The sequence below is a fragment of the Nesoenas mayeri genome (assembly GCF_963082525.1).
Source record: "Nesoenas mayeri genome assembly, chromosome: 2".
NCBI lineage: Eukaryota > Metazoa > Chordata > Aves > Columbiformes > Columbidae > Nesoenas > Nesoenas mayeri.
The window spans coordinates 120033396-120057970 of NC_137543.1; the positions used below are offsets into that span (position 1 = coordinate 120033396).

General features: G+C 37.7%; 1 protein-coding gene across 1 annotated transcript in view; it reads left to right on the forward strand.

The window, feature by feature from the left end:
* Positions 1-1513: 1513 nt before the first annotated feature.
* TOPAZ1 (testis and ovary specific TOPAZ 1) overlaps positions 1514-24575 on the forward strand; it is a gene marked incomplete at both ends in the record, with an annotated part of 40574 nt that continues 17512 nt past the window's right edge. The window contains 8 exons of the mRNA XM_080364192.1: positions 1514-2675; positions 4189-6622; positions 11685-11752; positions 14123-14253; positions 16240-16301; positions 18581-18693; positions 20603-20673; positions 21411-21548. Coding sequence (XP_080220318.1) covers positions 1514-2675; positions 4189-6622; positions 11685-11752; positions 14123-14253; positions 16240-16301; positions 18581-18693; positions 20603-20673; positions 21411-21548 — 4179 coding nt within the window. The remainder of the gene's footprint in view (positions 2676-4188; positions 6623-11684; positions 11753-14122; positions 14254-16239; positions 16302-18580; positions 18694-20602; positions 20674-21410; positions 21549-24575) is intronic.

Sequence of the window (24575 nt, forward strand, 5' to 3'; positions counted from 1 at the left end):
CAACTACTCTTTTACATTCCACAGCCCTGCCCTTCTTGAAAGCAGTGACACAAAAAGCTTTGTTTCTGTGCAGGGGTCTCCAACTAGGACAGGTGAAACATGAACACCACCAAGCACAAAGTCAGGGTGAAATGAAGGAGGCGCGTCATCTCTCAGAGACACCTGCCAACAGAAAGGGACCACTGCTAGGACACAGCCGCTTATCAACCACGTGCAATCTTGCTGATCGCATTGTTGGCACTGTTGTCACCATTCTAGCTTTAATCGTTTAGGATCTTTGTAGCACTCACCATTTAGACTCAACCTTCATATAACTTTGTTTTTGCAAACCAGTTTCTACGTGTTCACGTTACTGAATTGTCTTGAAGCTTTGGTGTCCTCCATTTGTGTTGAAACTATCACCACATTTGAAGCTCAAACACTAACTTGCGCTGTTTTGACTACATAGCCTAACTCTTTGAGCTACTTATTTTCCAACTCCAGTACGGAGGAACTGTGTTATTTGAAATATAAAGTTCATGTAAGCTATGGTTATGCAATTGTATCGCCCCTCCATTCTGTAGAGCTTCTGAGGCGCTGTGGACAAAGGACGCGATGATGCTTCGTTGAGGTGGATGAAACACCTCAAGAAACTGGAAAGCCGGGCAGTCTGGCATTTTTATTTCTCTCAGCTCTGGGCGAGTTGAACATTTGCTGCCATTTGGCGCCTCGCAAGGTTTGGTAGCTCTACCCAGGACCCCGGTACCTGGCGGCCTCTCACCCCGTGGCCGCCGCGGGCACGGAGCTCCGGGCCACAAAGGGAGCGGCACGAAGGCTCCGCAGCCGAAACCAAGGAACCACTGCCCGCACGGGCAGCGTTCGCCACCCCAGCGCCCGGCCCCGCCTCAGGACAGGGGTTTCCGCCATGAAGGCGGCACTGTTGACGCGGCAAGAGGACGAGCACAAGGAGGCGGTGGTGGCAGCCGCTCCTCTCCTCCTGCCCGTGAGTGTCAGCCCGTCCGGGGCCCCCCTCCGCCCCACCGCGGGGCCGCCCTCACGCCGCCGCCCTGCGCCGCCATTGCTCCCCGCGGCGGGCGGCTCCCTCGCTCTGCGAGGGGCGCGTTGCGGGCAGGCGGCGCTGGCGGGGGCTCCGACGAAGCGTCGAGGGAAGGAGCGGTAGAGAACGGACGGGGCGAGGAGAGAGGGCGGGTGGCGGCGCAGGCGGCTGCTGCAGTCGCGGGCGGCGTGGCGGGGGCGGCCGCGACGCGGTCCCGGCGGCGGGGGAGGTGCGGGGCTGCTTCTCCTCTCCCTCTCTGCCGTGGTGCGGACTCGCTTGTGGCCGTGAGCTTTCCCCAGGCGGCCTGGGCTTGATTTCTGTTCGGCTGGGCTCCCGCGGAGTGACCCCTGACGGGGGTTGTGCTCCTGTCCCGGTCGGGCCTGTGCCCACCTGGGTGCCGGGTGAGTCGGGGTTGCTGTTACAGGCGCACTGGTGAGTGGGTTTTGTGGATGTTGTTGCCGTCTCTAGGCTCCTGTGATGCCGCAGTTAAGGTCTGGGAAAGTGGTAAGGGCCAGCGAGGTGAAGTTGGCTGACAGGACAGTCGCCAGCCCAAGCTCTCAGGGTGCCGAGGTAGGACATGAGCCAGGGAAGGTGTTGGTAGTCAAGCAGAGGCCTCCTCTGGCACCAAAGAGAAAACCTGGGCAGCCCTTACCTTGCTGTATGCAACCTGCCATGCCCTCCAGCGATTCCTGTGAACAGTTTGTTCCTCCTGTGCCCATGCAGAAAGAGCAAGGTGAGAGTAGCCAGAGACTCCCAGGTAAAAAAAACAAGGGGGTACGATGTAGGAGGGCTGCCAGAAGCAAGAAGGGTGTAACTATGCCAATTTCAGACACTGCTGTGTGTGAAGATTGGCAGACAGCGACCACAGCTGCAGCAGTGTGCTTGGAAGAGACTGTAAGGACAGGGACGGGACAAGGTCAACAGCCATCTTCTTCAGGAACTACTCTGCAAAATAAATCCTCAACAGGGATTGAAATGAAAGAACATAGCTCAGAAGGACTGAACCTCTCAGCTTTCCAGGAGAGTTCTGGAAGCTCAGCAAAAAAAGACAAATACTCCTTTATGGAAGTAAAACTACAAATCCCATCCTCAGAGGAGGAAGTTGAGAACACAGAGAGACATGACATTTCTTGTTTGCCAGAACCAGAGGTGTTGCATCCGAGCACATGCAGTACTCAAATGAAAAGCACTGGCTCTTTAATGATATTGAATATGCAAACCCCAGATCTCGAGAAGAATTTGGGGACTCAGGAATCCTTGTGTGAACCAAAACCTCAGGAAGAGGTAGATATGCCAGAGAGGTTGGATGGGTATGCTTTAATTGAAGCAAGAAAGCCAGGGACACAAGAGAAAAGAAAGAGATGCTTGAACAAGAAGAGCAGGACATCTTTGAAACCAAAACTACAAGGTCCCAGAGAAGGGGGTAGATCTGCCTTGGTAGAACTGCATATACCGTATCCAGAGTCCAAGAAAGGAGCTCTGAGGAAGAAGGACAGAAACATGCTGGTGTCAGAGCAGCTACAGGGTGTAAGTGGGCAAGCACTACCAACAAGCAGAGGAAAGATGCACAAGTGTTGCACGCAAGAAGAGCAGCAGAGCTCAGACCCTCAGAAAGGAGCAGACGGCCTGGGGGAAAGTGGTAAGCACTTGTATCCCATTGTAGAAGTACAGGTGCAGAATTTGAGCTCCCAGGACAAGGGACTGGTGTGGCAGTAAGACGCCATTAGAAAGTGAAAAATACAGGAGATAATTTTTCTTTTGCACGTTTATCCATGTGAGACAAAGTCATGGGAGCAGGGAAGAGTGGCTTGTACCCCATATCAAAGTGACTGTTAGTGTGTGGCAGCTAACTTAGCTCAAGAAGTGTAGAGAAAAGAGCTAGGATCTGCTTTACAGTACAGTGAATACCGGCCTTAGAAGAAAACAGATTTTTAGGAAGAGGAAAGGCTTTTCTTGAAGGGGTGAAGCAGTTCTTTAGCACAAAAGAGGGCAGACCAGATTCCTGCTTGGAGGGTGGAAAGGATATTGGCAGCACCAGGCCCTGAGTAGGAATTTTTTTTTCCCCTGTCAAAAACAGTCTGTTCATTTATGAGTGAAAGGTCAGGGACAAGCAGAAAAGGAGGCAGTAGTTTCAGCAAAGCCCAAATAAAAGTCAATTATTCATTTATGTTTATATTATTCAATTATTTTTGAATATGCATAATACTGTTTTGTTTTAGTGATTGCCTTTATAGGAGGCCAGGGTTTGTTTTCAGAACATTTTACTTTTTAGTTTCAATTCTCTGCAAAATCCTAAAATATTTAGAAGCAAAGACCGTCTTTTGGTGTTTTAAGAGCATGTTATATCAAACTGGAAGAATTTTGAAAGAGGATTTTTTAAAGTCTCATTTTTTGCAGGACTATTATCTAAAAGACATTCTTTTTACCCTTGAAGTGGGTATATCCACATGACAAATACTTGCTGTAATTGTTAATAAACGTTTTGTCTAGAACTGATATTCTGAAAAACTGAGGTATTAAAATAGTATCTTACTTTGAAAATAAAGATCTAAAAAGCCCAACATTTTACTAGTACATAATTGAGCCTGTTCTCCAGACAAAATTTTCAGGTGTTCATTTTTTTTTTTTACATAATCTGTACTTGATCTTAAATAAAAAATGTCACTTTGTAAAAATGCAAGTCCTGCAGTTTTTCTGGATCTTCTTGAACTGTCTGATGCATTTGTTTGGACTATACATGTGAAATAAACAACTATATTCTTACGAACAAGCTTTCTTATCACAGAGAATCTTCTGTGTAAAAAAGAGATTTTAAGGCTGTGCGAACAGCATCTGCACTTTCTTGCCAGACTTGCTCTAATTTGGTTTCCACCTATATTTTAAATATACAACTTCCAGTGTCCTTGTGACACCTTAAGATTCTGTTCATCTTTGCATTTTCTGAAGACAAAACATTATTTGATACTGTAAGTCTGCTAACAGTGCTTGTTTTTAAAAAATTGATAAAACTTTACAGAAATGTTTTAGTCTTACACAGTATCATGTTCTTTAGTAGCCTTGAATGTTTTTTTCTGTTTATAAAATATTGCAATAGGGTAGTCTTTTTCCCTTAATGTGTTCTTTAATGACACTTCTTTTTTTTTTTTCATCAGCAAGGGAAAAATGGAAAGCAGTTGAGCAAGACTCCAGTACACAGGCTGTGAAGAAGCTTAAGACAAATCGAAAGAGATCAGAAGATTCCAAGGAAAAGGAACCTCCCTACTCTAAATCTCCAACGGTCACTACATTAGGTGGGACTCAAAGCAAGAGCTTTTTATGCCATCCTGTAACAAAGTCTGGAGTAAAGCATGGAAAAGAGAAACCCAGACCTGATGAAATCAAGTGCTTGCAAAGTTTTAGTGTGACTCCTGCTGAAAAAGTGAGAAATGTATCTGCAAAATGTGATGCTGAACATTGCAGAAACGCCCTGAACCATTGTAATGGCTTGTTCTGTGCAACAGAAAAAAATCCGTTTGTGAGATTAGAGACCTGTAGTTACATCAATACGTTTGTAAAGTCTTCAGCTAGTGGAAATACCAGCAGTTATAAATTAAGTGGATTCTTCCATGTAGCCCGGGGTAAAAGAAAGCATATTTTTCCTGATGGCACTGTAGAACAGAGTGATATAAACTGCAGCACTAGTAGCATGCAAAATGAAAGATCACCCATAAAAGGTGGTTTATTGTTTAATAAAGAAGAAAAAACTCAAAATGGAAAAGGGTGTTTTTCATGCTGTCAGAGTGAAAACAATAAGTGTTTAAGGGAAAAGAAGTGGAATATTGGTAGAAAGCCTAGAAAAAAGATGAAGATGACTGAGAAGTCATCAGTGCAGAATATTTTCACAGACGTAGCTAATGAATGCAGTGAGTGTGAGTTAAAAACAGAAGCGGCAGTTGCCATCTCAAGCTCTTTTGCAGTCTTAGGACTAAATCATAACGAAATTACTCTGTCAGCTTCAGGTGATCATACATCAAATCTTCATGTAGGAAAAAATACTCAAGAAGCACAAAATAGATCAGTCTGGAGAAAGAATAGTACCAAATTACTTGCATTTGAAGATGGCTTTAAGAACACATCTGAGCTCTCTGTAATGGCAAAAAGAGAAAATTCCAACAGTGTGGCACATCATTCTGCTGGCTCAGGTAGCCTGAGAGTGCTAGCTGAGGTCCCTGATATTTCTAATAGTCACAAAAGCAAGAGAGAATTAAAAATTAACAAAGTTAAGAAATTGCTGTCGTTTACCTGTCAAAGAGCAGTACCTATGACTGGTAAAAATGTTTGGCCTTTGGAATCTTGTGCCAGGACTTCTGAATGGATTCATAAAAATCATGGGTCTGTCTCAAAAGGAAAAAGACATTTGAGGGCTGCCCCTGAGGAATCCCCTGATAAAAGCAGTGTTAAAGCTGTAGGAAACAGTGCTGTGGCTGGGAATTTGACTCAGTTGGATTTGAATACGTCATCGACACAAATTAACAAAGAATATACACAGAAAATAATGGATCCAAATGCTGAACGTCTGACTTCACTTGAAACACCAGAATCCTCTTCTGTGGATATGGATGAGAATTTGAGAATAAGCAATGAAAATGTGGAATCACCACTTAATATGGATAGAAGTGCCATGACTTTTAGCCATGATGATGTGCAAGAAGTTAAATCAACCTTGAATCTTAAAACGAAACAAAAAGATAAAAATAAAAGAGCTGTAACAAAAAGAAACCTGTCTGTGGCAGTCCAGAATGATACATCTACAGGTAACAAAAGCAGAATAAACTACAGCTGTAAAGCATCAGTAGTGAACCAGACATTTTCTGATTTAAAGCTAATGAAAGTATTAAACCCTGGAAACCTGACAAAATTCAAAATTCCTTTATGTAGAAACAAACCTGAATCCAGGAAATTGGAATCTGCCCATTCATTGGAAAGAGAAACCTGTAGTCCACTGGAGCTTCTTGACAGCAGTAGTGTTTCAAGGAGGCAGAAAACAGGTGAAGAGATTTTGGTAAGTTCTGAGCAGCAGTCTCTTCCTGTCACGAGTGATGCTACATGTACAGCTTCCATGAAAAAAGAAGCTGTTGAGATCAACAGTGAGGACTTGAAGCATGATAGCTCTGAAAACCTTTCAAATGAGATGTCTGCACTCTCTGAACATTTTTCTTTAAACCCACCTCCTTTTCTTGATGGACAACTGGAGCCATCTGTGCCTGATTTCCGGGCTACTGAGTGTGTACTGAAATCAGTTGATCACCCCGTTGCATTAGAAATAAATGATAGTAAATCGAGAGAGGATCTTTCACAACATAAAAGGCAGAGTTTTCCAGATATTCTTGACGCTTATGAAGAAGATGTTCTTGTCATTGATGTAATTCAGGATGACCCTGACCTTTTTGGAGCCATTGATGAAGAAGAGCTTGCAGTTGCAGACTCTGAAAATTGTCCTCTGAAGGCATCCTGTACTAGCATCAGCATTAAAGACGAAAAGCGGGATCTTAAGCCTGAGTATCCAGTTATCTCAGGAAACCAAGATTCAGTAGACAATAATTTTAGGTATGCATATTGTTCTTTCTATTACAATAATCCTAAGTAGTTTGTTCTCATATCAGTATACTTTGGTTGTAGGAGTTAGCCTTCCTTACAGAATTTCATTAATTTCTGGGTTGATTTTAAGTGTCAAAATTTGATTGAGATAATGACTGTGTTCTGAATGCAAATTAATTTGTTCTGCATAAGAACTAGGATAAACTCCAAATCAAAGGAGAATGTAGCCCTAAAGAATAGGTTTAGACCAAGCAAAGTGAAATATGAAAGTATAAATAAAACTAATTAAGACTAATATTCTTAATAAATTTAATATTTTAAAATATATGGCTTGATTTGAGACAGCCGATATCTCAAGGTGTTTTTTTAGTTGTAAAGTAATATAATACTTAGACATATTTTTTACTTTCTAGGTGTAGCTTATTCTTTTGCTGGATCTGTATGAGTAGATGGATGTTTCTGCCATTCTTCTTCCCTGCCTTTCTCCTATTGCCAGACGTGTGAATAGTTTTCAAATCTGTAATTTGACTAACACATTATAGATGTTCGTGATCCTGTATCTTCATTCAGGAAGTTCCTGGTGTAAATTATTAGGCATTCGTGTTCTTCTGGGTTTTGAGATGATAATGAAGTCACTAAAGGAAGAAGACAAGTTCAAAGTAGAAACAAACTTTTGTAAAAGAGGTAGTAGTCCTTCATGGGATAGATGAACTCATCAACTGTCTACCCTGTTTTCTCTTTAAGGTTTGATTCTTGTGTTTGATAAATGAGTTTTAAGATTAAATTTTTCATTTTATGAAGAAAGACATAAAGGTTAGATAGAAATACAGTACAAGATTTTCCTCTGAAGATTAGTTTTTTTATTGGGAGGGGTGTTTTAATTTTCTTCCTCTGCTCTTTCTGGGTGGCTTTATGTTATCTGTATTTTAAATAATGTTTTAATTATTTTCAACATTATACCATCTTGTAAGTGTGTTCATTTTTTTTCTTTACTCTTCACTCTCCTTATCCTTTCCCCTTCATTACACCCATATGCAAAAGAGGAAAAAGATTCTTTTTTGAGGTGCTGAGCAGTTTTTTAGACATGAGAATATAAAACTTTCAGATGTTAGTAGAATAAAACTTCTGCTGAAAACAAACTTCTGAAGAACAGGGCAAGTCTTTAGTAGGACCATCCAACTTCTTAAGCAGCAACTAGGCTGTATAGTAAATTTATTAGAATGAGCATTCATTTTGTAGTACAGGGTATATTATATGCACTGTATGACAGAATGAATATTCACTGTTTATTACCTCTGGGTAAATAACGACTGTTCAGAAATGGTTTCTAACTAACAGTGTCCTGACAGCTGTTGCAGAGAGCACCAGAGCTGCTGAGCCCTTTACTATTATACCATAGTGAATACATGAGTGTAAAGTTTGCTATTTGTATAAATACTAACGGGAAATTTTATTTGGTCTTGTAAGTAGCTTTGTAGGGAGGACAAATTGTCCTTTTAATTAGTAATGACATTTAGAGTGACATTATCACAACCATGAGATAGGTGAAAACTGAACTTGTTTGAAATCATATTTCAACTTTCTTCCTGGTATCTGCTGAATTTGTGCACCATCAGCTAAGAAAAATAAAAATGCATGGTCCTTATTCCTTAGAATATCCCTCTAATTTGCTAAAGAAGCAGGCAAAATTGTCCATTTTTGCTTTTCACCAGCCATGATTTCATGCAAAGATCATTAGACAGTGACTAATCATAGTTGTAACAGTCAGGAACATATTAATGAACTGAATACGAGAATATTAAAATAAGGCAATAGACCTTATCACAGTTTTATCAGGCAGCTTATGATATCACTGGATGATACGACGAATGGCCAGTTCCTACTGTTGTTTTTTATTTTGTTAGTATTTACCAGATGCAGCTGGGACTTCAACTTTGGCCAACCGAAAACATTATTTTGGTGGAATTACTCCCACATCATACTACATATTTTAAAATAAAATATTATTTTCTGTTAGTATACTTTTTTTTTCCTTTAGAGATATTCTAGAGTATTGTATATGTGTTCTTGTTTGGCTTCTTATTTTATGCATACTCAGTTTTGTTTCATTGCAGTATTAGTTGGTAACACCACTATAGTCTGTCCATGTAGATCAGTGAGTCAGAATTGCACTATTGTAAACCATCTCTAATATGCACGTTTAGTTGAACATTTGGTTAGTGTTAGCCATTACTCTGTAGATGAATGTAATCCAGGGGATTTTACATAGAAAAGCAATGCAAGCACTTAATGGCTGCACATGGTGGTTGATGCTGAATGTTTTCTTTAACTATCTATATGTATCTTTTGTTAGATGATGATAGAATCTCCATCCTTGCTAAAACTGTCTTAGTGCATGTATACATGGGGATGAATTTCAGCACGTTGCTTCTTTTGTACTGATATTTTAGTCTGGAATTGTACAGATCAGTAAGAACTAATTCTGCCAGCAGCAAGTTATTACGAAAGTATAGCTGGGTTGTTAAAAAGCTTTTTTAAAATGTGTTGAGTGTTACTTACAAGTTTAATAGCACTTTAATTGTAGTTGTAAAGGAACTGATTAGTGCCTTAATTTCTGGTGTTCTTCCAACCACAAAAATCTTACGTCTAGCAGCTTGTCAAAATGACAGTTGCTATAATGAAGTAATACTTTTAATTCAAGTTTCATTTTGAAACCAAAGCACTGAAACTGTGTGAAGGTTATTTCAGGTTGATTCCGTAACTGACAAGTGTTCAGTGGCAACTGTGAGCCATTGTGGATGTGGAACCATTAAATGTGGATCCATTTAGTTTGAGCTTTGAATTTAAACACCAAGAAGTGTTTAGCCAATGACACTTTTCATCTTTGAATGTATCCTCAAAAGCCAGAGTGGTTTTTTTAGTTCTGAAAATCCAAGAAAAATCATTTTTGCCTTCCAGATTCCAGATAATGAGGACACATGTCCTTCAAAAGTAGAACATACTGGTTGCAAAAGTGATGGAGGTCCAAAATTCAAATAAGGCTTGGGGTTTTTGGGGGTTTTTTTGTTTTGTTTTTCTTCGTTTCAAGCAAACCAACAAAGCACCCAACAGCCAACAGACACCTGGCCTAGCTGTGCGTCTGTCTGGCTTGAAGTTTCCTGACTACTGTAATTTTGCTTGTGCACGTGCTCAGAACTGATGTCTCTAAACAAGTAGGTTTAAGTAGGACAAGCAAGTACTCTTAATCCAGGATGATTCAGAACAGGCTCTGTGTGTGTATGTCCTGAATGGTTTGATTCAGTTAGCATACTCTGACCTTTAGGATAAGTAGGACTGGTTATTCTTCTTCTCGTGGTTGCATTTTAAGAAGAGAAGAGCAGGTGCTGGTCACTTCCAGTTACTAGTTGCCATCATCAAGAGAGGATTCTGGACCTGCAGCTTGAATGGGGCAGTGAAACTCACTTTTCACATAGATTTCTGTTTGCTGTTTTCTACTGCGTACCCCTAAGTAACTCCCAACAGTGCAGATTTTTGAAACAATCATCTGAGGTGTGTATTTCCTCTCATGTAGGGAATGTGGACACTTTAAATGGTATCCAGTGTGTGTTCAGATCCCGACAGAACTAGTAGATTCAGTGGATACCTTTGAAAGCACATCCGCAGCCATTCTTACTTTTAGGAGCATTTTACTGTTTCCCTTTAAATAAAAAGCCTAAACTTGAATCCATTTTTCATATGCAAAATAGCAAATTGAACATTGTGGTTCATGTAACTTGTGCTGTAAGGAGAGATTTGTTTAAACTTCAGCAGCAGCAACATACTACGAGAGCATCCCCCATTCTGATACAGTCTAGTCTCCATTTCCAGATCGCTAAAATGTGTTGACCTCTTCTGCTTCTGCCAGCGCTCCTAGATTTGTCAGGCTGGTAAGCAAAGGCCAAGTACTGTAATTAGAGTAGTTTACTGTGTCTGTTTCAGGCGCCTTCTTCACAAGAACTTAGAAAGTGCTTCTGTTAACTATTTCACACTACACGATTAGCAGAATCTGGTAAAGATTTGGAAGTGGCTTTTACCTGAAGATGAAGATTTCAGTCTGCTGGTGCTATTAAATGTTTTCAGTTTTAAGCAGTGTTTATGAAGATAACAGCCATCTGGAACTGTCTGCACTGCAATTTTGCAAAAAAGTCAATTGTTGTAGGCAAAATCAATCAAACTTTAAATTTCACATAAAATGTGTGAGAAAGAGGAAATAAACCTACAGAGAGTCTGCCTTTAAAAAAATCCCTCTCATCTTGCTGTAACTTATTTAACTCTGCTTCTTAATATATCTTGTGTATATACATAGATAACTGTGCCTGTATATTTGTATAGTTCCAAGTGATGTGTACTGGGGAACTTTTTCATTTCCACTAGATTATTGCAAATTTTCATTGTTCATTTTACTGGGCAGCTTGCTGTCATTATACTTGGTGTCATTCACCAGGTACAAGTTTCTAAAATCTGTGATGATGTTGTTTTATATATTCTATAGGTAATATTTTAATTTGTATTTTTGCCTTCTTAGCTTTTATAAGGAGAAATACTTATTTTTTTCCAACTTACCTTTAAAATGGGTGAAGTAAATATCTTTCTATAAACAAATGTTTTGTTACTTTATTTTAGATTCATGGTTAGGCAAATTGTCTTGAATATAAAATTACTATAAATTACATTTTGTAGAGACTGATGAATTGGTTTATTAGCACAGTATTTCCATAATTTACTATACACAGATGATTTCCCTTCTTGGTGTTTTAGGCAAAGGTGAAATGACATAATGAGCTTTTACTGAAAAATTTGGGGATTTGCAATGTCTTGGTTTTACTTAAGATATTTAAGTGTATATTTATAACGATGGACCTAAGAAAGCCAAAAGAGAGAGTTAAGAACAGTCTTACAGCAGTGTGTTGTAAGTTAGGAACCTGTTCATAACTAGAAGTGTTACTGAGAACTTTAATTATGTGTAACTGGTTAGATTAATTCTGCTTTTGTGCAAGATGGAAATGTTAAGTACACTTTTTGTCCAAAACAGACACATTACCATTCAAGAATCTGGAATGTCGAATGGTTCTGAAAATTCCTGTGATTGGGTGCTGAAAGGTAAGAGTCCCTGGAGATTTTTGAATGCATAATCAAGAGAAGAAGGTAATGACAAAGATGCTCAATGGCAAACCCTAGGATTTCTATTTTCTGTATTAACAGTTCCGTAATACTTTTGTATTGTAAAAGCTATGTGTTTCCTAATGCATACAAAATGAATGTATTTTGAAAAGGTACAAACCTTAGGCTTACAGGCAACATCTGCTTCTCTCTAGTACTGCTCTGTTGGGTGGGTTTTTTTTGTGTGTGGTTTTTTTTTTGTCATCTCTGTGATACTTTAGGCAAGAAATCCTGTTAGTTGATGAGGTGATAAGACGCTGAGTATTGTGATACTGCTTTGGAGTCTGACTCATAATCTCACTTGGTTGTTCTTTTGTGTTCATCAGCAGATAGAATTTTATCTATTTTTTTTTCCAGGTTGTACTTTTGATTTTTGCGGATGCTATGTCCATTCCTCTGACAAACTGTGCTGTTTTATAAGTATGCTAATTTTTTTTAGGGAAGGATACTTCTGATTTAATGTTGTGGGTTTTTTTTCTTCCTGTTTTAAGCAGAACAGTCCAACTAGACAGCATCTGAGTGTGATTTGTTTTGTTTTTTATAGTTTGCATACAGATGTAGTATGCAAGGTATGTCTGAAGTGGTAGATTCTCTTAGATATGTTGGAGGAACAGGATTTTGACTTTGAACAGAAGCCTGTTAGTGGCACACTAGAGAAGGTACAGATAGCTGAGACTGGTTTTGAAGGTTCTTGGTGTATCCCTTTCTGGTGTCAGTTTGTCAGCTTGGTGTTTACCTGGCACTCTGACATTATGTATTGATTTTGCTGCAGGCTTGAAAAGTATCTGTGACAGTACCTCTTGTGCTGTTTTTCTGTATTAATGTCTTATGTTCACGTAGAAAGGGTGAGTGGTTCGAGCAGATGTAGCTTCCTGGAGAAAAAGGAGTGAATAGTGATTATCTGGGGAAGAGAAAGTTTCAGGCTTCAGTGATCAGAAGAGGAAATAAAAGGCAATGAGGGTTTAAGAGCTCAGACAGCAACAGGCACAAGTTCCCCGAGCAGGAATAGGGAGGAACTACATAGTTATGCCTCTGGTGATGTAAGGAACCAGGAGATCCTGTTCCATGGCATCTGCAGAACCGAGGTGATTGAAACTAAACCTGGGAGCAAACCCTGTACTATTTAGTAATTCAACATTTTCTTAGACTGTTGGTTTACTTTATGTTTTAATGAAGTTTGAGGCTAAAAGTCTTTGTGTCTTTTTTGCAGTGCTTAAAATAAAGAAAAAAGTTTAAGTCATTCTTCCCAGATCTGAGAAACTTAGGATCACATCACACTCTTAGATTCATATGCACATGGTAACTTATGTTTGATGTATCACTTTTTAAAAAGACCGGTACAGAACAAAAGAAAGATGTCTGGGTTTGGTAATTCCTGACAACTTCTGTATTTGTTTAGAAATACATGTTACTGCTTTGGTGTCTTGTGTTATGTGGTGATGTCATGGCTACTTGTCTCAGTGGCTTCACAGTCTAAGAAGGGCAGCAAATACTACAGTTAAGGTATTCTGGATGGCATCAATCTTCTTCATCTTTGAAGTGGGAATCTTATGTACATTGTCTTCACACAAATGTGTCTTGTACTGATGATCACACAGAGACCAGTGACTTATAAGATAAAAGCCTTTCCAATAATAATCTGATTTTTTCTTCCTGTATCTGGACAACATAGTGCAGTTGAAATACATTCATGTGATCTGATGAAACAGTGATTTTCTTTTCTGTATAGGGCTCTTCTGTTGTACCTAAACAGCGGCTTCATAAAGCGGCAGTCAGGTGTTCTGTTCATTTCCTGTGGCATCTGCAAAAGCTGCTGAAATTTCCTGACACTGAGTTCTCACTGAGTTTACTGTATTACAAGAATTTGGAGTTTCTTAAACCTATCTGTATTTAGTTCAGGGTAGCATGATATCATTATCATTAGTTTATCCCCTTTTCCAGCAAAGACTAAGTATTTGCTTAGCAAATTACCATAAGTATCTTTGGCTGTGTTTTAATAACAAAACTTAACTGAATTTATTTCTAAAATATTGAATTCAATATTATGTAAATAAACCTATTGTACTGTTTTATGGGAACTGCTCCAGAACATACAGCTTGGATAGGATTTTAATTGCAGATTCAGTTTAATGTTGTTTGAAATTATTCGTTCTTTAAAGGTGAAATAATTTTATATATAAATTTCACATGTAGGAAATCCTAGGAGTTCTTAAATGTCATTAGTATTAAGGCTTTGTAATATTTAGGAAGCAAAAGCTTTGTTGTCTTGTAGCATGCAAAACACAAAGTAATGTGTGTATATGTTTTCAGCTGCAGATATTAAAACCCACAACTCTTCCAGAGGTAGCAGTCCTTTGGGAGGTGCTACTGAGGACTTTCTTGAAGATGGGCAACTGAAGGAACTAGATGAACTTCTAAAGAGTTACAGTGTGGATGAAAAGGTACTGAGAAATTATGTTTTGTGTCACTAAATAGTTTTAGGAATGATTGTGTAATTGGATAATTTTAATTACTAATGCTGTTTCATCAACAAAATTTTTAATTTCCTGTAGTAAAAAGAATATTAGCATTTCATAGTTTACTGTGCTATTGACAGTGTAATTTTTGCTTGACAGAACATGTTTTGTTTTGGTTCTAATTTGTCACTAATAATTCGTCTTCAAATTTGACGTGAAACAAGATACTGTTATATGAGTTATTAAGGTAATTCTGTATTACCAATGCATGAAAATTATTGTTCTGGTGAACACCTAACAGTACTACTGTGCATATGTGACATTTTTACATAACATACCTAGTTTTAAATTTGGTGTTAAATGCTTCTTACCACACAGTCTCAGAAGGATGGGGTAGTGCTGGAAGGCTGAGGAGCTGCAGAGCCATCATGCATCCGAGGAGGGTTATTGTGTGCCTCATTACTTGGGCAGAAGTGCCATTACATTAACATACTGACTTCCTGGCAATACAGAGGGAGCATTAAGCCATTTTCTTGCTCAGTGACTTTATCTGACCTTTCTACTCTCTCTGTCCTCCTTCCTGTAGATAATAAGTCTAGGTCTTTTAAGACTTGCTGAAATGTTATGCTATTTACTTCTTTGATAATGGATTGGAATTTACATCTCACTGCCCTTCAGACATAGCTGCTGATAGCATTTACTGTTTTCCTCTGCTTCAAGAGTGAATAATGTTTTAACTGGATAAGTTAAACTGTAAAATTCACATAGCTAAAAATTGATGAGTAATTCATAAGGTAATCAAACAGTAGGGAGTCAGCTTCCCTGGCAGAATCACTTTTTAAAAGCAGAATAGAAACATTTCGTTCAGCAAATGGTATTGGGTCTGCTAACATCTGATTCATAAAGTGAACAGCACCGTTTTGTTCCCTGACCTCTTAGAGAGGATAAAAGGGTTTGTCAATAGTATAGGGTACTGGAGATGTAGTACTTGTTGCAGTATTGCCAGGTCAGTCCCAATTGGGCTGGTTTGTAGTGTTGTGGCCTTATAAAATCGGTGTCCTAATGTTTGCTTTTCTGTGCCATGTTGGACAACAGTAAATATGTACAACTAATTGCACCCAAAACTCAACCTTAAGCCACGAAATACATGCTACAGCCCTAAACTTATTCCTGTGTGTGGATGGAAAACTAGCTGTGCAGACCTGGGGAGGGAGTGGAATGGCAGAACACTTGTTGCAAATATTCGACCGTTTGAAATTATTTGAGGGCTTGGGTTTTTTGATGGTTTTTCCAACTAATAGTGCCATGAGAAGGACGAAAACTATCCTTGGAGGAAAACCTAAAAATATTTGGGGAACTGCTAAAATGAAGTTTGGAAATCCAGAGAGAGCATATCCATCTCCAATTCCTTGGCTAAGTTCAAGTTAGTTCATGAATAATGGATAAAACAAAGCTGGGATTCCATGACTTTGTTCTGTTTCAGTTCTTTCAGATTCTCACCCCCAAATAGGTGCTCTCTTTTTGGTCTGTATTTTTGGGGACTTTTTACCTATACACCATGGTGCGCAACTAAGCAGAAGCCTTAGATTTCTCCTCCATACAGCTTTAAATTCTCATTACACTTGATGGAATGTTTTTTGTGGGTTTCTCCACATCTGTCAGATGCAGTTAAAATTAGGTAGTAGGCCTAAAAATTGCTGGATTGTCAGTGGGAACAAAAAGAAGCGAAGACAATCGTGTCACTTTTTTTCTGATTAAAAATCCCTAAAAATGGCAGAGTATAATGGCAGCATGTCCATTAAAAAAGATGGTATAAGAATAAACCCACAGTCCAAATTACAGTTTTTACAGTCAAGACTGTATTATCACACTTTTCAGTGATCACTAACAGTTTTAAGTCTGTAGTGTAAAGTGTTACGGGCTTAGTAGTGCTTTGCTGTATCTGAAAGTACATTTTAAATATCTTCACAGTTCAAGTTTGCAGATGGAGTGCCTGATGTTAAACAAGAAAAAAAGAGTGAAGCTGAGAAAAGGTATATATACTGTGTCCTTCATGTAACCTGTGATGTTCCCCAGATACTGTGCAAATGAAATGTGATGTTTTCACCAAAACACCATCAGCATTTTGATTCAGTTTTTCTATGTTATTGTGACTCTGTGATGAAGAAAATAAGTATGTCAAATAATACATTTTCACTGTGCGAAGTATGAGACGAGTATAGTCATAGACTGACAGGACAATAGAGGTTATTTTGTCCTCTGGCTAGTGATGAAATAAATCCACTTTCTGCCAGTGTCTCAGCTTGACATCTCAATGTGAGTATGGCGTAAGATACATTTCCAGCCACAGTAGTGCTTACTAGAAGTTTAAAAAAAAAATCAATGAAACTTTCAGCTTTCTTGTCTGCCACTTGGGACTTTGTAAACTGATGAGAGAATTGAAAGATCTCATTCAAATTCAGGCTGACAAATATTTGAATAGCAGTAGAAAAAGGCACTTGAAAACATGGCACGTGGAGTTAAGCCTGTGCTTTACTGTTCTGCTGTCTTCAGGCTGTGCTTACAGTGTTGATTGTACATACAGCTTCCAGGTGTCAGACTAAGAAACTTCCATTCAACAGGAGCCCAGAAATGAAGCAGAGTAAGACTTTGTAGAAAAAGTATACTTAACTAATGGAATACTTAAGTAATTAGAAGAGAAATAACATATATTTCAGAGCCATTTTCATAATAATCAAGAAACCCTAGCTGGCGTAGAAGAGGGTATTGCTTTTTTCCAGCACCAATCACATTTCTGTGACAGACTTGAAGTGTACCAGAAGTCCATTAAATGGAGAATATTGCATCTTTTCATTAATCCACTAGAGAGCTCCAAGCCTCTTCTTCTGGTAAAATACCTGTTTAAATTTCCCTTAGTAGCATAAATAGTTCTTGCTACGGAATAAGTAGATTATGCTGGTTAACTTATGTTTGTGCAACTGATACTACATTACTTCACTTCCTTCGTTGAAATGCAGCACTCTGCAGTTAGAGAAGAGGCATTTATTTCTTCATATGGAGTCTTAACTATTTTCTGTATTTTTACTCAAAAATGTTACCATTGCAAAGTTTCATCTTGAAGAAACCATAGTTACTGTTCTTATTTAGCAAACTCTGCTTCTAGTGATGCTGTTACTTAAAAAAAAAATAAACTTATTGTAGAGCTATATAGTTAGGTATGTAGTTTACAGTTCCTGGCAAAATTGTCTGTAGTTTCATCTCTAGATTAAAAGGAGAGCTGAGATTGTTATCCTGAAGGTAAGCTGCTATGAAAATGTTGTTATGTCACATCTGAGGCTGGCATCACAAGGAAACATAAAAAATTTTTACAAGGCAACTTGAAAATTTTGAGTAACTAGATCTGCAGATTTTTTCCTCTGGAGACCAATACAATACATGGACTAAAATAAAAATAAAGATTAATGTTGCAGAATCTGGCTTTATTAGATAGAATTTATTCTTCTTTAATTGAGCATTTTTATTGCAGATTGTATTAAAAACAGCCTGCAATTTAGGAAATATTTGAAATATCCTGGTTATGAGAAGTATTAAATAGCTAGAATGTGCCCCTCATAGAACACAGCAAACTTGTCTCCAAACAGCAAGCAGGCTGAGATATCAGTTGTACCGAACCTAGGTTTTTAATTGTAGAGGGCAGGGGAAGGCTTTATTTACAAATAAGAAAGAGATCACTAGGTATTTTGCTAGCAATATTTGTAGCTTATTTTGGAAAACATAACATTTTAGTAGTTGAATTGTCCAGAATGTACATATTTGGAAAAGTTAAGGGCAGAACAGTCTTTAATTGGAGTTCCCTTTGAAATCACTTAAATCTTGTTCAAAATAGAGTCATATATTAGGAAATAAAACAGTTGGCTCTTCAAATGTTATCTCAAAAACTTTGTGGATTACTTCTTTGGTAACAGACTAATGAAAAGTAGATGCTTCTTCACCTGTCACCATAGTGAAAAAATGAAAGTGGTTCACAGGTGCCTTTTCTTATTATTTATTGACTTTCATATCATTACACTTTAGGACAGAGCAATCTCAGCTAAATTCATAATTAGATTGAACCAGGCAATGAGAGTAATTAAAGTGAAGTTGCTGGGACTGCTAACTGTTGAGATTTACAGCAAGTTTTTAAGTGTTGTTTAAATTGTTGAAAAAATTCTCATATTTTATACACTTAATCCCCCTTTTTAGGCATTGAGTATGTGTTACAAGCACCTGTTTAATATGGTTAAACAAATTTTGTTTTTTTAATACTCAACAGTGACTGTAAATACAAAGATCTTGTGAACTGTGAATTGCTATCAAGATTGCCATTGCATGCCCCAAAAGTAAATGTCCCCAGAGAAGCCACAGTGATGAAACCCCGGACAAATGGTATCGTATGCTGTATTGGTGAAAACTCCAGAATTTATTTTTACGTGTGTTTTATTTAGCTATAAAATCTTAACTAATTTCTTCAGGTCCTAAAGGCATTGGTTGGGATTTGTTTTAGTTTGCATACGTAGAAGCAAAAATGCAAGCTCTCTAAGTTAGTGAGGTTTTTGAGGTTGGGTTGAGGTTTTTAGCAGAATCCTATTTGGTAGGCTTGAATAGCAATCATTCTGTCGTTTTCAGATAATTTAATGGTACAGAAATACCTGCATTCCTAGTATTTTGACAGGTGTTTGAGCCATGCTATTGGAAAGTAACTTGTTTTTCTTAATTTGTGATCAGAGAAAGTGACTGCAGATTTTCTTGGTTGTTTGTTACCTATCAGCAAAACTTGTCCAAGGGATTTGCCCACCTTGCTGAACATCAGAACTTTGTTGTTTATGCCAATTCAAATGTTTGTGAGACATTAACTAGATTGGATCAAGTAAATTACCTAGATTTAATAAGCAGCACTTCATTTTGACCTGGAATATTTTGCACTTGTAGAAAAATTTGATCATATCATTGAACAGTATTTTCAGGAATTGCAAGAAACTTCTATGACATAAAAAGCAACTGTGAAATATGTCTCTAGATTACAGTACTTTGAAATTGCTCATGTCTTTGGCCTTGAAAGTGTATACACCTTCTGAAGAATTCTTGTAAGTCTTCCTTCTTAAGATCATTTGAAATGGTTGCCAAAGCAAGAGTTTCTGTGCTAGAAGAGGGCAAAACAGCCTTTTTTCCCCAAAACTCTGCAGGTAAGATTGGCTGGTTCACTTTAGTGCCTGCTCCCTTACAAACTTGACATAAAATTGTCAGGGAGAGTCTAAACTGTTGAAGGGACCTGGTCAGAAACTCTGTGCTGTGGGGACAGCAGGAAACTGAAGGAAAGACTTCTGAGCTTGAGTTCCCAGTGGCATTTTTCTGCAGCTGGAGGTTGACCGTTTTCTCAGTCTTTTTCCTGTCACTAAATTTATCCGTTCCTGAATTTACCAAATTGCCCACCATCACTGCACAAAATTACGCAGCTGTGACAGTATGTAACATTTAGATATTTAATAGTTCTATGTTCTATTTCTCCTTCGTATCCTGTCATAGTCCTTTCGGCTTAAAAGGATGTGCAGATTGAGAACCATGTACCTCGTGCAAGTCTCTAGTGGAACATGCATCTTTCTTGGATACTCTTTAGTACCTGTAGTTTGTCAGAAAGGGCTAAGCACCCTGCCTTTTGAATACCCAGTTCTCTCAAGAGGCCAGATGGGAACCCTGGAAAGCAAGGCGTTCAAAAGCTCTTCTTTCTCTTTAAATATGGAGTTGAAAATTTGAACTATCTTCCATTAACATTATTAATTTTTCAGAAAAAGAGATCTGTTATAAATAATAATTACAGTTCTAAAAGCAAGTTTCATGGTTAAGAAACCATTGGGCTTAAGCTCGATATTGCACTGCTTAAAACATAGAGTACAAAAAGTTTTATTGAAGTTCTGGAAAAATGGTTTAAATTTATGGCAAGTGATGTGGGAATGCAAAGATTAGTGATAAAGTTGGGGTTTTTTTCCTTTTGAAATTAAAACTTCTTATCTCTGTAAGTTAGATTAGAAGCCCTGGAAAAGTAGTGGAGTTTTTAATTTAAATGTGCTTACTCTTGAAGTTTGTATAAAGTCTCAGTTTTAGGATAATTAAGAAAACTGTAACTTAAATTACTGACTTTAGATTGTATTAATCAAATTTTCATTAATCATTGCTGTGACTTGAAGGAACTATGAATATAAAGGAAAATAAGATAAGTGAGAGTGGTTTCAGCATGATTTGTTTTATTACATGATCCATTTATTGCCCTCATCCTAATTTTTAGATCACAGATTTTCAGGAAAAAGTGCTTTGCTGCCATTGCAAAATTATGGAGATTTTGAGCCGTGGAAGATGGAGAAAAATAGAGTTGTGAGTTGTTAAATCCTTAATGATTTCTGATTGTTTGGCACTGATTTTGTTGTGGATATTCAGGCAATTCTCCATATATCTAGTCAGAAATTATGAATCTGTGTATGTTTACATTTCTGCTCCTTTGAAGATGTTAATACTGAGTAAATACAATTTCTGAGAAGAAAATCAATGATACGGGGACAGTTATTCACAGTCTTCACAGTGGAGCTCTGTTGATTTCTATTTCCAGCTTAAGCAAAATCAAATAATGCTTTCTGCTTTATTGTTTTTGTTGAAGTGAGAAGCAGACAAGGTTTCACATGTTTAAAACAGACTGCATCATCCATTATGCTGGGCACTGAAAAAAACCCCATAAATCGATGCCGCAGAATTCTCAGACTGTTATCCAGAGCCACGCTGGAGTTCGACACCTTTCTTCCTGCTCTCTACTCATTGCCCATCTCATTTAGCGGTTCTTGCATTCTCTCTGTCTGGGGTCCTCAAGACAGATTTTTGTTGTGTTAGACACTAACACAACATGACAAGGGATTGATCTTGGTCTGCCTTGAAACGCTGCAAATACGATATGGTGATGAGGGTTGTTTCAAAGGTTTAATTGGAGATCACAGAATTTTTGCTTTTGTTTATGAATTGTAGGTATTTTGAAATTCTCAAACAAATTAGCATGTTTGCTTTCAAAGAGTATTATCTGTTGTTTTTTTTTTTTTTTCTGCTTGTTTTTTATTTTATTTTAGGCTTCTCATTCAGTGCAGCAGATGCTTGATATGATTGGATTGCCCCGTAAATATTGCAAATTTTATTTCATGACTTTGCGTGGATGTGAAAGAGGAAAATGTTGGTTTCGGCATGTTCCTGAACAAGGGGATGAAAAGGTAAAGAGATTTACTGAGGAAAGGAATTAATTGTAAGTGTGAGTACTTTTTTAAATGCAAAACTACATGTCATTTGTTCATTTGCATATGGAAAGCAAGTAAGTGTTGGAGACTGGTTCGAAAAATGGTTAGAAATTCATCCTCTCAATGTCCTATAAAATTATTTTTCAAAAAAATGGTATAATTTTGAACTAGTAGACTTCTTAATGGAATGAACATCAGCAAAAGATAAAGAATTAGGCAGTACAATACGGAGTAGAAGAATGAAGAGCTACTGAGACATTTCTATCCCAAGGATTGGAGACCTGTAAGCAAACCCAGACTTCGTGTGTGTTCTTAAAGTCAAAAGCAATTTATAGGGTATTGCTTTCTACATGTTTTGTGCAACAGGGACGTGTTTGTTTAAAGATGCTGTAATCTCCTTAAATGGAGCAACAATTCTCATAATATTTGCAAGGAAAAATATTTCTCCAGTGTTGAGCAAAGTAGATGTGTTTTCAAACCATTTGACAAAGAAAGTATGAGTTTGTAATACTTCAAGGCCTGTGCAGGGCAAACTAATTGTGCTGCCATGTAATAAGATTTTGGAATTGGCTGTTTGAAAGCGAAATGTAGGTGGTTCTGTAAGTCACTTGGAAGCAAACAAAAACATTAAAACAGCTAAACAAAGACAAATGCCTAATCCTCATCAGGCCTTACAAGATTTATTTCTTATCTGCTATCTTAGTAGTATGAGTACAATTTTATCATTGGTGCATAAATAATAACAAAAAAATAGCATCTGAAGGAGCTTATCTGTCTCCTTGATATCTTAAATATACTTTGTCAGAATTTTTAAAGTACATCAGTGTAATTTAGTTTTATCTTTCTTAATATTGTCTCTTTTCCTTTTTATGTCTCAAAAAAGAGCTGTTTCTTTTCTCATGTTTTGTAACCCCTTTGAAAATTTCTGTGACAACTTAAAAATACTAATATCACTTGAGAGTAATTCTGTATGGGATATTTTCCCTCTTCCTCAATTATGAATTAGCTTTGGCAGACTGTAGTGGATATTAGTAATTTTCAGCTAATTTGTATAAATTATCAGGGTTTGCTGTGCTTCATTATATACAGACACATTAGAAAAGGAAACTATTTGCCTAAAACTAATAAAAATCTATTCCATTTGATATTACTTGTGGTTTAACACTCAGCACACTTACTGTTCTGCCCACCAAACCTAGCCTAACTTTCTTGGTAGTCTGGAAGTATCCTTTAGGAGTTTTTTTGTGTATTTATTTTTTTTTCAGAACTGTTCATTTAAAAATGATAATAGGCCAAGCACCTCATGGTGGCACCAAAGTACATAAATAGAAGACAGGTAGAGCAGCAACAGTCATCTAGTCAAATACAGGGGAAATAAATCTCTTCAGGAACTTTATGCAGAGTGGTGGTCCCCTTGCTTAGTACTGTTTTCAGTAATAATAATTACCAGAATTTTTGAAGATAAATACCTTTCCCCATGATGGATATTCCTTCCTGTTCATTAGGTAACTGGTTGATGTTTTAAGGCATAACTTGGATTTCACACTGTTCACGGTTGTGGTTGATCACCCAACACAGCAGTAATCTAATTCAGAAAAACATAGTATGTTTTGAAGATCAGCATACTCTTGAGCTCGCAAGTTCTACAAGTTTTATTTTTTTAAAAGATGCCTTTAATTTCAAACAGTGAAATATCCCTTGTTTCAGACAAGGTAAACAAAACTATTAAGACTGTGTTTTAAATACTGCCAAAAGTATTTAGAGGGCAGGAAGCAGGGATCATAAGGATGGGTATCAGTATTTGATTGGAGGAGAGCATAAAGCAGATTAAGCTGGACTCTTCTCAGTGGTGTCCAGTGAAAGGACAAGAGCCAGTGGGCATAAATGGAAATTATAGGAAATTCAATTTGGCTTGAATGACACTTCATCCTGTAGCATAGGTAATCACTGCACAGTTAAATAAGTGCTTTGAAAACATGTCTTTATTCAAACTGTATTTCTCTGATTTTATTTTAGCTTTCTACATCTTACTCATGAATTTTTTTGGGGCTTGTATCCACTGAAGAAATGTTTACTTTTTGTGACTTCTTACTCTCTTTGTCCTTGATCCTGTGAACCTCTAACAGGAAACAAAGAGGATTTAGAATAGCAAGATTTCTGTCTTCATTAATGTCATCTTGCAACTTCAGGGCCACGGGAGTATGCTTCTGCTGTTTGTTTGTTTTAATCTGGTTTCCTGAAGAAATGAGACTTTAAGTTGCACTGCCATTTGTTCACTGTCTCTAACAACCTTAAAATAATTTTTGAACCATTTCAGCCACGTTTAACATGGAGCACATGTCTCAGAGATGCCACAGGGTTCATAAGCAGAACCTCTTAGAAAAAAGGATCCTGGTTTTGATCTCACTGAGCAAAGGGCTGTAGCATGGGGTTTTCGCCCTTATTAAAGACCAGAGTGCACACTGACTCGGAGGTGCTGAAGGATTTCAGAAATTCTGTTACTTCTGATTTAAGCACCTCTGGGTTACTGTAGTAGAACTGCGTTTTACCAGACAGTCAGTTGCTTGTATAAGATACACAGCCCTTTGTTACAGTTTTTATTAACTTGTCATGTTAAATGAGTTGTGGAGTCAACTGATAGATGACAGAACAGTGTGATGTATACTACTTTTAGAAAAATGGTAATTTTCTCTTTCATGTACCTTCATTTGAAATCTATTATGGTTAGCTTAAAATTTAGAGATTCTCACATTTTTACATGGTCTGTAGGTTCAGTTACACCTTTTAAAATTGGAACAACTAACTCAACTGAAGCCTTCTAGAAGCTGTAAATGAATAATACTTGTTTCTTTTATGAATGTAATGTAACGTGTCCCATGATTAAATACTATTACAACTGGATTTTCCAAGCAATTTCACTAATGTTTGGAATAGTCAGAGCTCCAGTACAGTCTTGGCTTCTTTTGGGAATCAGTTCAAAGGAGGAGGAAAACAGATTCCAAA